The 12,108-nt window shown below is 46.5% G+C and overlaps 1 protein-coding gene across 2 annotated transcripts in view; it reads left to right on the top strand.

Annotated features, from left to right (window-relative positions):
* arhgef15b (Rho guanine nucleotide exchange factor 15b) overlaps window positions 1-11,253 on the top strand; it is a 93,604-nt gene extending 82,351 nt beyond the window's left edge. For both annotated transcript variants that reach the window (XM_063048793.1, XM_063048794.1), the window contains exons 16-17: window positions 1,801-1,905; window positions 9,744-11,253. In XM_063048793.1, coding sequence (XP_062904863.1) covers window positions 1,801-1,905; window positions 9,744-9,925 — 287 coding nt within the window. In that variant the 3' untranslated portion in view covers window positions 9,926-11,253. The remainder of the gene's footprint in view (window positions 1-1,800; window positions 1,906-9,743) is intronic.
* The last annotated feature ends 855 nt before the right edge of the window (window positions 11,254-12,108 follow it).

Here is a 12,108-nt window from a genome sequence, read left to right as displayed (position 1 = left end):
TCAGAAACTGAAAATGGAAATGTGATTGTGTACAATCGTGAAATATACTTAACATGCCAACGAAGTAGAGGGTAACAACCTTTTGAGCGCAGTTTAAATTCCTTTGTGTGCTAGTAGCAAAAGATATGTGCGTGCACATGCTCTCACCTTACAGGAAACATTGTTCACTTAATAATCCTGATGAAGGATCTCGCCCCAAAATAGAACTGTTTATTCCCTTCCATAGCCGGCTGGTGGCGTAGTGGCATCGGCGCCGGACTTCGGAGCGAAGGCTCCCAAGTTCGAATCCAGCCGGCCCCCTTGCACGCTTTCCATCCGTGCTGGGTTTTTCATTGAGCTAGCAACTCAGCCTTGTAAAAATAAGAAAGCCTGCTTTCTTGATGGCGTCCCAATGACTCTACTCAGAGTTAAGGGCTTTCTTGATTCCCTTCCATAGATCCTGCCTGACCTGCTGAGTTCCTCCAGCATTCTCAATGGAATTAACCACCTTTCACTAGCCTCCACCCTCCATCGTGCACTGTGCTTTCCATCTCCACGGTGTCCCTCCACTCAGTTGACTGCGGCAGTAGTAAGAACAGACTGGGCCAATTCGGCCCTTTGAGCCTTGCTTTCCCAGTCAGTGAGGTCATAGTTAGGGCAGGGGTGAAGTGTGCCCCGTGGTGCCAGGATTTCACGGCACCTGCAGCAACGCACAGGAAAGTTCGAGTAAGTCAGGCTCTGATGACCTGGCGTCAAATATTCGGAAATCCTGGACACGTTCAGCATCTGTCTGTTGTGCGGATTTGGAATGTAAGACCAGATCCAGTGGGTGTGTGCAGCTGGATCCTGGCTCCCACAGTGCAGCCGAAACTGGGGCTGGAGTTGCGAGTGGGGGTAGCTTTGTATGTGGAGCTGGAGTTTGAATGTTTCCTTTTAAACCTGATGTTTTCACTGGAAAATGTATTACACTATTATCAGTCGAGGCATTGAGTTCAAAAGTTAAGAGGTTACGTTGCAACTTTATAAAACTTTGTTTAGGCCACACCTGAAGTATTGCATTAAGTTCTGGTCGCCCCACTACAGGAAGGATGTTGAGGCTTTGGAGAGGGTGCAGAAGAGGTTTACTGGGATGCTGCCTGGTTTAGAGGGCATGTGCTGTCATGAGAGGCTGGATAAACTTGGGTTGTTTCCTCTGGAGTTCTGGAGGCTGAGGGGAGATCTGATAGAGGTTTACAAGATTGAGAGGCATCGATAGAGTGGACAGAGAGTATCTGTTTCCCAAGGTAGAAATGTCTAATACCAGAGATGAGAGGGGGTAGGTTCAAAGGGGATGTGAGGGGTAAGTTTTTTACTCAGAGAGTGGTGGATGCCTGCAATGCACTGCCTGGTATGGTGGTAGAGGCAAATACATTAGAGACTTTAAGAGGTGTTTCGATAGGTACATGAATATGCTGAAGATGGAGGGATAAGGACTTGTGTAGGTCAGAAGGATTCATTTTTGGGTGTTTTTCATTTGCTTTTTAATTGGTTTGGTACCACATTGTGGACCTGTTCCTGTGCTGTACTCTTCTAGGTCTATGTTCTATTGTTGAGTGTGTAAGTCGGGTGAAATAAAAGTGACTTAAATCTGTCAATCCAGAGTATCTGCCAGTCCAGCATCACCAAAATCCAAAATGGATGCTGGCTTGTCAGAATTTTTTTTCAAGGGGCAGTCAGCAAATTACAATCAGTAGATGCACACTTTGGGTCAGAGGGGGAGGAATTTTGAAGTGTCTCCTAACCTTTTTCTCTTTTTTTGCATTCACCCACTTCCCCAAGCAGACTGTCCACAGGTGCAGTGCCTGATCCCTTACACAGCCCAGCAAGCAGACGAACTGAGCCTCGAGCCCACTGATATCGTCAACGTGACCAAGAAATCACTCGAGGGTACGTCTTTCCTCTGGCGCGCCAATGCCCCGTCTGCGCTCTCTTCTCACACTCTGTGGCTGAGTCATGGTCACGGTGGCTGTTTCCAACACCTCAAACAACACCTCAAAGACAATTGTAAGCCACTTGTTAAAGCACTGAAGTGTTTACTTCAAGTTCAACTTTATTGTCATGGGTATACATACAAATTATCTTTTTGCAGAGCAGTGCAAATCTCTACACTTATAAAAGCTCGTAAGACATAGGAGCAGAATTCGGTCCATCCAGTCTGCCCCACCATTCCAACATGGCTGATTTATTTTCCCTCCTCCTACCTTCTCCCCGTAACCTCTGACATCCTTACTAATCAAGAACCTATCAACCTTGGCTTTAAATATCGGAATCAGCATCGGGTTTACTATCACCGGCATCTGTCGTGAATGTTGTGGTGAAGGGTCTTGATGTGAAACACCAACTGCTTATTCCCATCCATGGATGCTGCCTGACCTGCTGAGCTCCCCCACAACGTTGTGTGTATTCTCGTGAAATTTTGATGACTTTGCAGCAGCAGTACAATGCAATACATAATAATAGGAAAAAAAGTGAATTACAGTAAATGTATGTATTAAATAGCTAAATTAAATAAGTAGTACAAAAATAGAAGTAAAAAAAATTAGTGAGGTAGTGTTCATGGGTTCAATGTCCATTCAGAAATCGGACGGCGGAGGGGAGGAAGCTGTTCCTGAATCATTGAGTGTGTGCCTTCAGGCTTCTGTGCCTCCTCCCTGATGGTAACAATGAAAAGAGAACATGACCAGGGTGATGGGGGTCCTTAATGATGGATGCCGCCTTTCTGAGGCATCGCTCCTTGAAGATGTCCTGGATACTATGGAGGCTAGTGCCCATGATGGAGCTGACTAAGTTTACCACTTTCTGCAGCTTGTTTCGATCCTGTGCAGTAGCACCCCCCCCCCCCATACCAGACACAATGCAGCCAGTTAGAATGCTCTCTAGGGTGCATCTGTAGAAATTTGTAAGCGTCTTTGGTGACATACCAAATGTGCCCAATGATTTGGCCTCCACAGCTGTCAGTGGCAATGAATTGTACAGATTCACCACTCTAACTAAAGAAATTCCTCTTCATCTGTGTTAACATAGAACAGGTGATGTGGGCTGGGATGGGTGTAGGAGGAACTGAATGGATCAGGAGGAGAGAGGAAAGGGTCAGAGGGACAGCAGGTCGCCTGTCGTTGGTGAATTTGATGTTCACGCCTTTGGGTTGAGAGCTGGACATGTGGACAGAAACCTGGATAGGAAAGTTTTAGAGTAGGGGTTCCCAAAACTTTTTATGCCATGAACCAATACCATTAACTGAGAGGTCCATGGGACCCAGTTTGGGAACCCCTGACTTAGAGGGATATTGACCAAATCTGGGAAATGGAACTGGCTCGGGAAGACATTGTGGTTAGTATGGATGAGTTGGGTCAAAGGGCCACATTCTGTTCCGTATAAGTCTATGACTATTTATCTATACTTGGTTCTTTGATTGACAGTCCTGCTGGTAGCTGATAAACTAGTGGGTGAATGGCAGACAAGGGGCTTATTGTTTAAAACCAAAGTTTTAAGAATTGGAGAGTGTCCAGAGGAGGTTCACAAGAATAATCCCTGGGAATGAAAGAGTTAGTGTATGAGGAGCATTTGTTGGCTCTGGCCTATCCTCACTGGAATTTGGAAGAATGATGGGGGATCTCATTGAAGCCTATAGGACCATGAGGTGATGGGAGCGTATGGCACAACGCTTTACAGTACAGGCGTCCCGGGTTCAATTTCCGCCGCTGCCTGTAAGGAGTTTGTACGTTCTCCCCGTGACTGCGTGGGTTTCCTCCGGGTGCTCTGGTTTCCTCCCACAGTCCAAAGACGTACCGGTTGGTAGGTTAATTAGTCGTTGTAAATTGTCCCGTGATTAGGGCTAGGGTTAAATCAGGAGATTACTGGGTGGTGTGGCTCAAAGTGCCGGAAGCACCTATTCTGCACTGTATCTCAATAAATACATAAACAAACAAACAAATATTTATACCGGGCAGCATAATGCATCAGACAGGAGGTACAGGAGCCTGAAGACCTACACCTCAAAGGTCAACAGCAGCTTCACCTCCACAGCCATTATGTTCTTGAGCCAACTTGAAAAAAACCCTCACACTAAATCAAACCATTTCTTTTTCTCTCTCTGACTCAACTTGCTGTATTGTCGTGATGTTTATTTTGTTCTGTAAATCATGTACAATTCAGACCATAGGAATAGAATTAGGCCAGTCAGCCCTTTGTGACTGCTCCACCATCCCGTCCTGTGCTCACGGGAACTCAGAAGAACGAGGGAGGATCTCACTGAAACCTATCAAATGTGAAAGACCTCAGTACAGCGGATGTGGAGAAAATGTTTCCTATTGTGGGGGAGTCCAAGACCAGAGGACGCAGCCTCAGAACAGAGCGATGTCCATTTAGAATGGAGATGAGAAGGTATTTCTTTAGCCAGAGAGTGGTGAATCTGTGGAATTCGTTGACACAGGTGGAGGCCAAGTCATTGGGTATATTTAAGGCAGAGGTTGATGGATTTTTGATTAGTCAGGGCATGAAGGGATATGGGGAGAAGGCAGGAGATTGGGGCTGAGAGGGAAAATGGATCAGCCATGATGAAATGGTGGAACAGACTCAATGGGCAAATGGCTTAATTCTGCTCCTATATCCTATGGTCAATCATGGCTAATGTATTTTTCCTCTCAGCTTTCATTTGCCTGCCTTCTCCCCATAACCTTAGACGCCTTTACTAATCAAGAAAGAACCTATCAACCTCCTCTTCAAATATACCCACTATCTTAGCCTCCACAATCATCTGTGGTAATGAATTCCACAGATTCACCGCCCTCTGACTAAAGAAATTCCTCATCTCTATTCTAAAGGCTCATCCTTCTATTCTGAGACTGTGCCCTCTGGTCCTAGACTTCCCTGCTATGGGAAACATCCTCTCCACGTCCACTCTATCTAAGTCTTTCAATATTCTAGAGGCTTCAATGAGTCTCCCCCCCCCCACCTTATTCTTCTAAATTCCAGTGACTACAGGCCCAGTGCCATCAAACACACCTCACACATTAACCCTTTCATTCCTGGAATCGTTCTCGTGAACCTCCTAGGAGTTTGTTAACTTGTGTTTGTCACATAGACAGCACCAGAGCTTGGGATTGAACCCAGGTTATTGGAGTTGAGAGGGAGCAGTTCCAGTTCAAGTTTATTGTCATTGGCACCAATCTGAGGCCTCCGTTAGTCAGGGTCAACTGTGGATGTTGCGTCCTAGCTGTCTTAAGTACACAAGCCAGGGCAGTACAATATGGAGAGCAAGCTGTTGCCCATGTAGCAAGCTCCCCATCTCCACACATCTGATGAACCCAAAGGAACGGCAGAGACCGATACAGTTTGGCACCAGCAGAGTCGCAGGAATTTCCAGTCAGTGTTGAACTCAACGTAGGACTGTCTTAGGAACCTCCGCTCTGGATATTTCCATTGGGGCTTACTCACGAAGTCTTCCCCATGAGTGGGTATAGCCGCAAGGCAGCGGAGATTTGAGATCAGAGTTTTCCTTTTCCTAGATGCGCTGCCAACCACAGCCGACGAGCCCCATGTGCCGAAAGTGACCGGGTTTAAGGCACCAGTAACCTGCCTTTGCCCCTTCTCCTGTCAGTAGAAATGGTTCTGCTGGGATTAGTAGCTAAGCCACACGTGAAGGCCAGGAGCTGGACTTGGTTGAAAGAGGTTGTTTGAAGCGCACGCTACTGGGAGCATTTAATAGGTAGTGGGAGCTTGTCCCTATTACTACCCTCGCCTATGACAACCTTAGGAACCCATTGACACCACTACCCAGGGTATAAGTGCGATTGCAAGGAACAGAACCTAGAACAGTACGTGCCGGTATTTATGTTTGGTACATACTGTGCTGCTGCAGGAAAAAGCTAACAGTTTTTTGTGAGTTTTCTAAATGACTTGGATGAGGAAGTGAAAGGTGGTTTAGCAAGTTTGCAGAGGACACGAAAGTTGATGGTGTTGTGGATAGGTTACAGCAGGATATACACAGTGCCTACTTAACGTAAGTACATCTTGTACCTCATAGAGTGACCAGTGAGTGTATATCCATGGTCTTCTGCTGCTGTAGTCCATCCACTTCAAAGTTCAATGCATTGTACATTCAGAGTTGCTCTCCTGCACACCACTGTTGTAACATATGATTATTTGAGTTACCATCGCCTTCCTGGCAGTTTGAACCAGTCTAGTCATTCTCCTTTGATCTCTCTCTCGTTAACAAGGCATTTTCGCCCACAGAACTGCCGCTCATTGGATTTATTTTTGTTGTTGTTGCATCATTCTCTGTAAACTCTAGAGCAGGAGTTCCCAATCTGGGGTTCACGGGTCCCTCGGTTAATGGTATTGGACAATGGCATATAAAAAGGTTGGGAACTCCGGCTTTAGAGACTTGTGCGTGAAAATCCCTGGAGATCAGCAGCTTCTGAGATACTCAAACCACCCCATCTGGCACCAACAATCATTCCATGATCAAAGTCACTTAGATCACATTTCTTCCCCATTCTGATGTTTGGTCTGAACTACGGTTAAACCTCTTGACCATGTCTGCGTGCTTTTATGCATTGAGTTGGTGCCACATGATTGGCTGATTAGATATTTGCATTAAAAAGCAGGTGTACAGGTGTTTCTTAAAAAGTGACCTCCGACAGGATGCAGAGCTGGGCTAAGAATTGGCAAACTTCACTTTGGAAGGTCAAACTTGAAGGGAAGAGTACAAAGTTAATGGCAGGATTTTTAGCAGTGTGGAGAAACAGATCGATCTTGGGGGTCCACATCTATAGATCCCTCAAAGTTACAGCACAAGTTGATAGGGTGTTTAAGAGAATGTATGGTGTGTTGACCTTCATTAGTCAGGGAATTGAGTTCAAGAGCCATGTGGTAATGTTGCAGCTCTGTAAAACTCTGGTTAGATCCATGCATGGAATATTGTATTCGATTTAGGAAAAATGTGGAAGCTTCTCAGAGGGTGCAGAGGAGATTTGGCAGGATGCTGCCTGGATTAGAGAGCATGTCTTTTGAGGTTTGTGGATTTGCCTCTGTAGTTCATGTTATGATCTGTTTCTGGTCACTCCTTTTTTTTCTGTTGCTATTTTGGGTGATGTTTGATGCAGCCTGCAGATAACAAACACTGAGCTGAACTGAATATGCCTGGACTCTTTCGATTTTGTGTTTTATATTCTGGGTTTTTCACTCATTTTTTTTGTTGCCATTTGAGCAATTTGTTTTTTTTTTGCGTGTTGTGGGGGGTGGGGTGTTGATGTTTTTCTTTAAACTGATTCCATGATTTTCTTTGTTTCGTGGCTGTCTGTGGGAAGACGAATTTCAGGGTTGTATACTCCATTCATACTTTGGTAATAAAAGTACTTTGAATCTTTGAAAGGTTGAGCGAGCTCGGGCTTTTCTCTTTGGGGCGAAGGAGGATGAGAGTTGGCTTGATTAAGAAGAGAAAGATTAGCTTTATTTGTCAGACACGCAGTGAAATGCTTTGTTGGCATCAAATGAAATCAGCGAGGATTGTGTTGGGCAAGTATATAAGATGATAGGAGGTATAAAGTGGGCAGCCAGCGCCTTTTCCCAGGCTGGCAACGATAATCCGAGAGGGGATAATTTTAAGGTGATTGGAGAAAAGTATGTGGGGGCAGGGAATTCAGAAGCAAGTGTTTCACACAGAGAGTGGTGTGTGCATGGAATGCGCTATCGGGTGGTTAGCAGATATATCAGTGTAGTGGTTAGCACAACGCTTTACGGTACCAGTGACCCAGGGTTCAATTCCTGCCGCTGTCCGTAAGGAGATTCTACATTCTCCCCATGACCGTGATCGCCCACGCCATACGACACGACACATTTTTAAAAAAGGAGGGAGAGAGAAACCGGGGAATTATAGACCGGTTAGTCTAACGTCGGTGGTGGGGAAACTGCTGGAGTCAGTTATCAAGGATGTGATAACAGCACATTTGGAAAGCGGTGAAATGATCGGACAAAATCAGCATGGATTTGTGAAAGGAAAATCGTGTCTGACGAATCTCATAGAATTTTTTGAGGATGTAACTAGTAGAGTGGATAGGGGAGAACCAGTGGATGTGGTATATTTGGATTTTCAAAAGGCTTTTGACAAGGTCCCACACAGGAGATTAGTGTGCAAACTTAAAGCACACGGTATTGGGGGTAAGGTATTGGTGTGAGTGGAGAATTGGTTAGCAGACAGGAAGCAAAGAGTGGGAATAAACGGGACCTTTTCAGAATGGCAGGCAGTGACTAGTGGGGTACCGCAAGGCTCAGTGCTGGGACCCCAGTTGTTTACAATATATATTAATGACTTGGATGAGGGAATTAAATGCAGCATCTCCAAGTTTGTGGATGACACGAAGCTGGGTGGCAGTGTTAGCAGTGAGGAGGATGCTAAGAGGATGCAGGGTGACTTGGATAGGTTGGGTGAGTGGGCAAACTCATGGCAGATGCAATTTAATGTGGATAAATGTGAAGTTATCCACTTTGGTGGCAAAAATAGGAAAACAGATTATTATCTGAATGGTGGCCGGTTAGGAAAAGGGGAGGTGCAACGAGACCTGGGTGTCATTATACACCAGTCATTGAAAGTGGGCATGCAGGTACAGCAGGTGGTGAAAAAGGCGAATGGTATGCTGGCATTTATAGCGAGAGGATTCAAGTACAGGAGCAGGGAGGTACTACTGCAGTTGTACAAGGCCTTGGTGAGACCACACCTGGAGTATTGTGTGCAGTTTTGGTCCCCTAATCTGAGGAAAGACATCCTTGCCATAGAGGGAGTACAAAGAAGGTTCACCAGATTGATTCCTGGGATGGCAGGACTTTCATATGAAGAAAGACTGGATGAACTGGGCTTGTACTCGTTGGAATTTAGAAGATTGAGGGGGGATCTGACTGAAACGTATAAGATCCTAAAGGGATTGGACAGGCTAGATGCAGGAAGATTGTTCCCGATGTTGGGGAAGTCCAGAACGAGGGGTCACAGTTTGAGGATAGAGGGGAAGCCTTTTAGGACCGAGATTAGGAAAAACTTCTTCACACAGAGAGTGGTGAATCTGTGGAATTCTCTGCCACAGGAAACTGTTGAGGCCAGTTCATTGGCTATGTTTAAGAGGGAGTTAGATATGGCCCTTGTGGCTACAGGGGTCAGGGGGTATGGAGGGAAGGCTGGTGCAGGGTTCTGAGTTGGATGATCAGCCATGATCATAATAAATGGCGGTGCAGGCTCGAAGGGCCGAATGGCCTACTCCTGCACCTATTTTCTATGTTTCTATGTTTCTATTATGATGATAATGATTACGTTGTACTGCTGATGCACAACATGTGCCGGTGATATTAAACCTGATTCTGATTCTGAAATCGACGGGGGAGTGGGGCGCGAATAAAGTGAGATGAAGAGATAGGAGCTGCTGGAAATGCTGAAAACTTTGAGCAGCACACACAAAATACCAGAGGGACTCAGTATCCTATAGAAGAAAATAGAAAGAGTTGACGTTTTGGGCTGAGACCCTTCGTCAGGCCTGGCTGGTACTCGTGAAGGCCCTGAGCCTTTATTTCCTTCCAAGATTTTGCCTAATCTGCTGAGTCCCAACAGCATAATGTCAGATTAACGCAGGGTTAGTGTTCTGAAGGGACTGTTTCACTGCTACGATTAAGTAGATATGCTGTGCGTTGAAGGCTAAATGCGTTTGAATTGTAAGCAGCCCTGTCTTGTCCCCTTTCAGGCTGGTACGAGGGGTCCAAGTTGTCCACTGGGCAAAAGGGCTGGTTCCCCAGTGGAAACGTGCAGGAGATCACCAACGAACACGTGCGTAGACGGAACCTGAGGGAACGATACCGGTTACTCCAGGCAGCTGAACAGCTGCTCCAGAAGCAAGGCAAGGAGGCAGCCAGCAACTCCCTGTAACGGGACCGGGGATGGGCGGGGAAGCTCGGTGGGCAGCAGCTGAGGATCAAATTGGCAGTGAGGTACCCCATGGACGCATCTCAGAACTTGCCCTCGAACCACACTGCCTGAACGCCCGCTCTACACGGTGCCCTGAGAGCCTCCGTCCGAGCACGAACCCTGACCTTCATTCTAGTCCGGCAGGATTCTTTGACAGCACGGCGGGAGAGCGGGTGGCGATGGAGCCTTGGGTTTTTCGGTGTTAGGTTCGACTACACTCTGTTACCTGTGGGGAGAGGGGAGTGGGCCTTACATGCATCCTCGCTGCCTCCACACACCCTCCCCCAGAAACTTTGTTCTGGCCCGTCTCCACCTGAACAGGAAGATCAGGTGGGCGTCAGAGTGGGCAGACTCTTGTTTCACCTGCGGTGGGTGGAACGGGAGGCGGTGTGGGTGTGCTTCAGTGGCGAGGGTGGGGGGTGTGGCGGTGGTGATTTTTATTTGGGAAGGAAGTTCCGAACTTCAAAAGTGGTGGGGGAAAGGATCGAATTATCACCACTAGTTGTGAGGGAGTTCATCTGTTCCATCTGTTTTTAGATGTTACTTTATTCAGTTCATTATTATTTTGTGAAAAATATTTGTAAAGAAACATTAAACCACAGAACAAACGGTCAGTCTGCTCTGAAAGTGACTGAGGCTGGATTAAATTGAGGCTGCACCTCAATAAGTAACAAAAATAAATGAATTGGGCCCTCATCCATCACTTCACACTGGCAGCTCGTTCCACACCCTCACCATTCTCTGAGTGATGCAGATTCCCCTTAAATATTTCACCTTTCACCTCTAGTTCTAGTCTCACCCAATCTGAGGGGAGGGGGAAAGCTTGCGTGCATTCACCCCATCTATGCCCCTCATAATGTTGTAAACAGAACCTCAATAAGATGTCTCCTCATTCCCCTCTGCTCCAGAGAGTAAATTCGATCTTTCCCTTCAACTCGGGCCCTCAAGGCTCGTCTACAACTTTGTAAATGTTCTCTGAACTCTTTCAAACTTATTCAGACCTTTCCTGTAGGCAAGTGACCAGATCCACACACAATACTTTAAATCCGGCCTCACCAATGTCTTGTACAACTTCAGCTTAACATCCTAACTCCTGTACTTGTGGCTAGAAGCATTGTGTCATCATACATCTTTAGTGCGGGGTAGTGTAGAGTCTTGGGATGGCCCAGCTGTTACCCAGCCTGCTGTTTAGGTCAGATGTTTGGAAAACCATGGCCCAGGGATGGATCAAACCCAGAAAGAGATCCTCAAACACTTCCAGATGTTGAATTAGACAGAGGCTGGTGACATTGGAACACCCAACTGCTGTGTGTGTGACTCCATATGGCCTTGTGATTATTATTCAGACTATGTTGCTTGCTACACATTTGCCTCCCCCCCCACCATTTCGTTACCACTCCCCCTCCCGTTTCACTGACCCCATCTCATTTTCCCCCGTTTTGCCACTCCCCAATTTCACCAACCCCTCCCCATTTGCCCCCCCTTTTTGCCACTCCCCCTCTTTTGCTGACCCCACACCATTTCCACCCCCCAATGTTTTACCACTTCTCTCCCCCCCAATCCACAGTCCCCCGTGGCAAAGAATTCCACAAATTCACCACTCTGTCTAAAGAAATTCCTCCTCATCTCCATTCCAAATGGACAGTCCCCTGTTCTGAGGCTGTGGGCATAGACTCCCTGACCAAAGGAAACATCCACTCTATTTAGACCTTTCAGTATTCAGTGGTTTTCAATGAGACACACCCGTTTCGCCACCCTCACCCCTGTATTTGCACCCGCTGGTGGGAGTTTGATCAGTTGAGATCTCCACCTCATTTGCCAGTGGATGTGGACATTTTCTCTCTGACCACCTCAGGCCAATGGTTAAATGACTGGATATTCTGCAGTATCGTTGGGATGGGGCACTGGGAGACTAGGCTTTCGGAAATGGTCTGGTTTTAACGCAATGGCACCATCTATTGATGCAGGAAGGAACTGCAACCAGAGAAGGACTTGCATTAACATAGCGCCTTTGCACTCCCCGAGTATACAGCAGCTGAAGGTGGTAGCAGGCACCCCATCAACAGCCTATTCATGTGAACTACTTTTTCCTTAAAAAAATAATGCCTTGCAGTATTTACTTTAAAATACAACTGGCTTCCTAA

The sequence above is a fragment of the Mobula hypostoma genome, chromosome 5 (assembly GCF_963921235.1).
Source record: "Mobula hypostoma chromosome 5, sMobHyp1.1, whole genome shotgun sequence".
NCBI lineage: Eukaryota > Metazoa > Chordata > Chondrichthyes > Myliobatiformes > Myliobatidae > Mobula > Mobula hypostoma.
The sequence above is the reverse complement of the archived record's forward strand: the minus strand, read 5'-3'. Positions and strand labels throughout refer to the sequence as shown.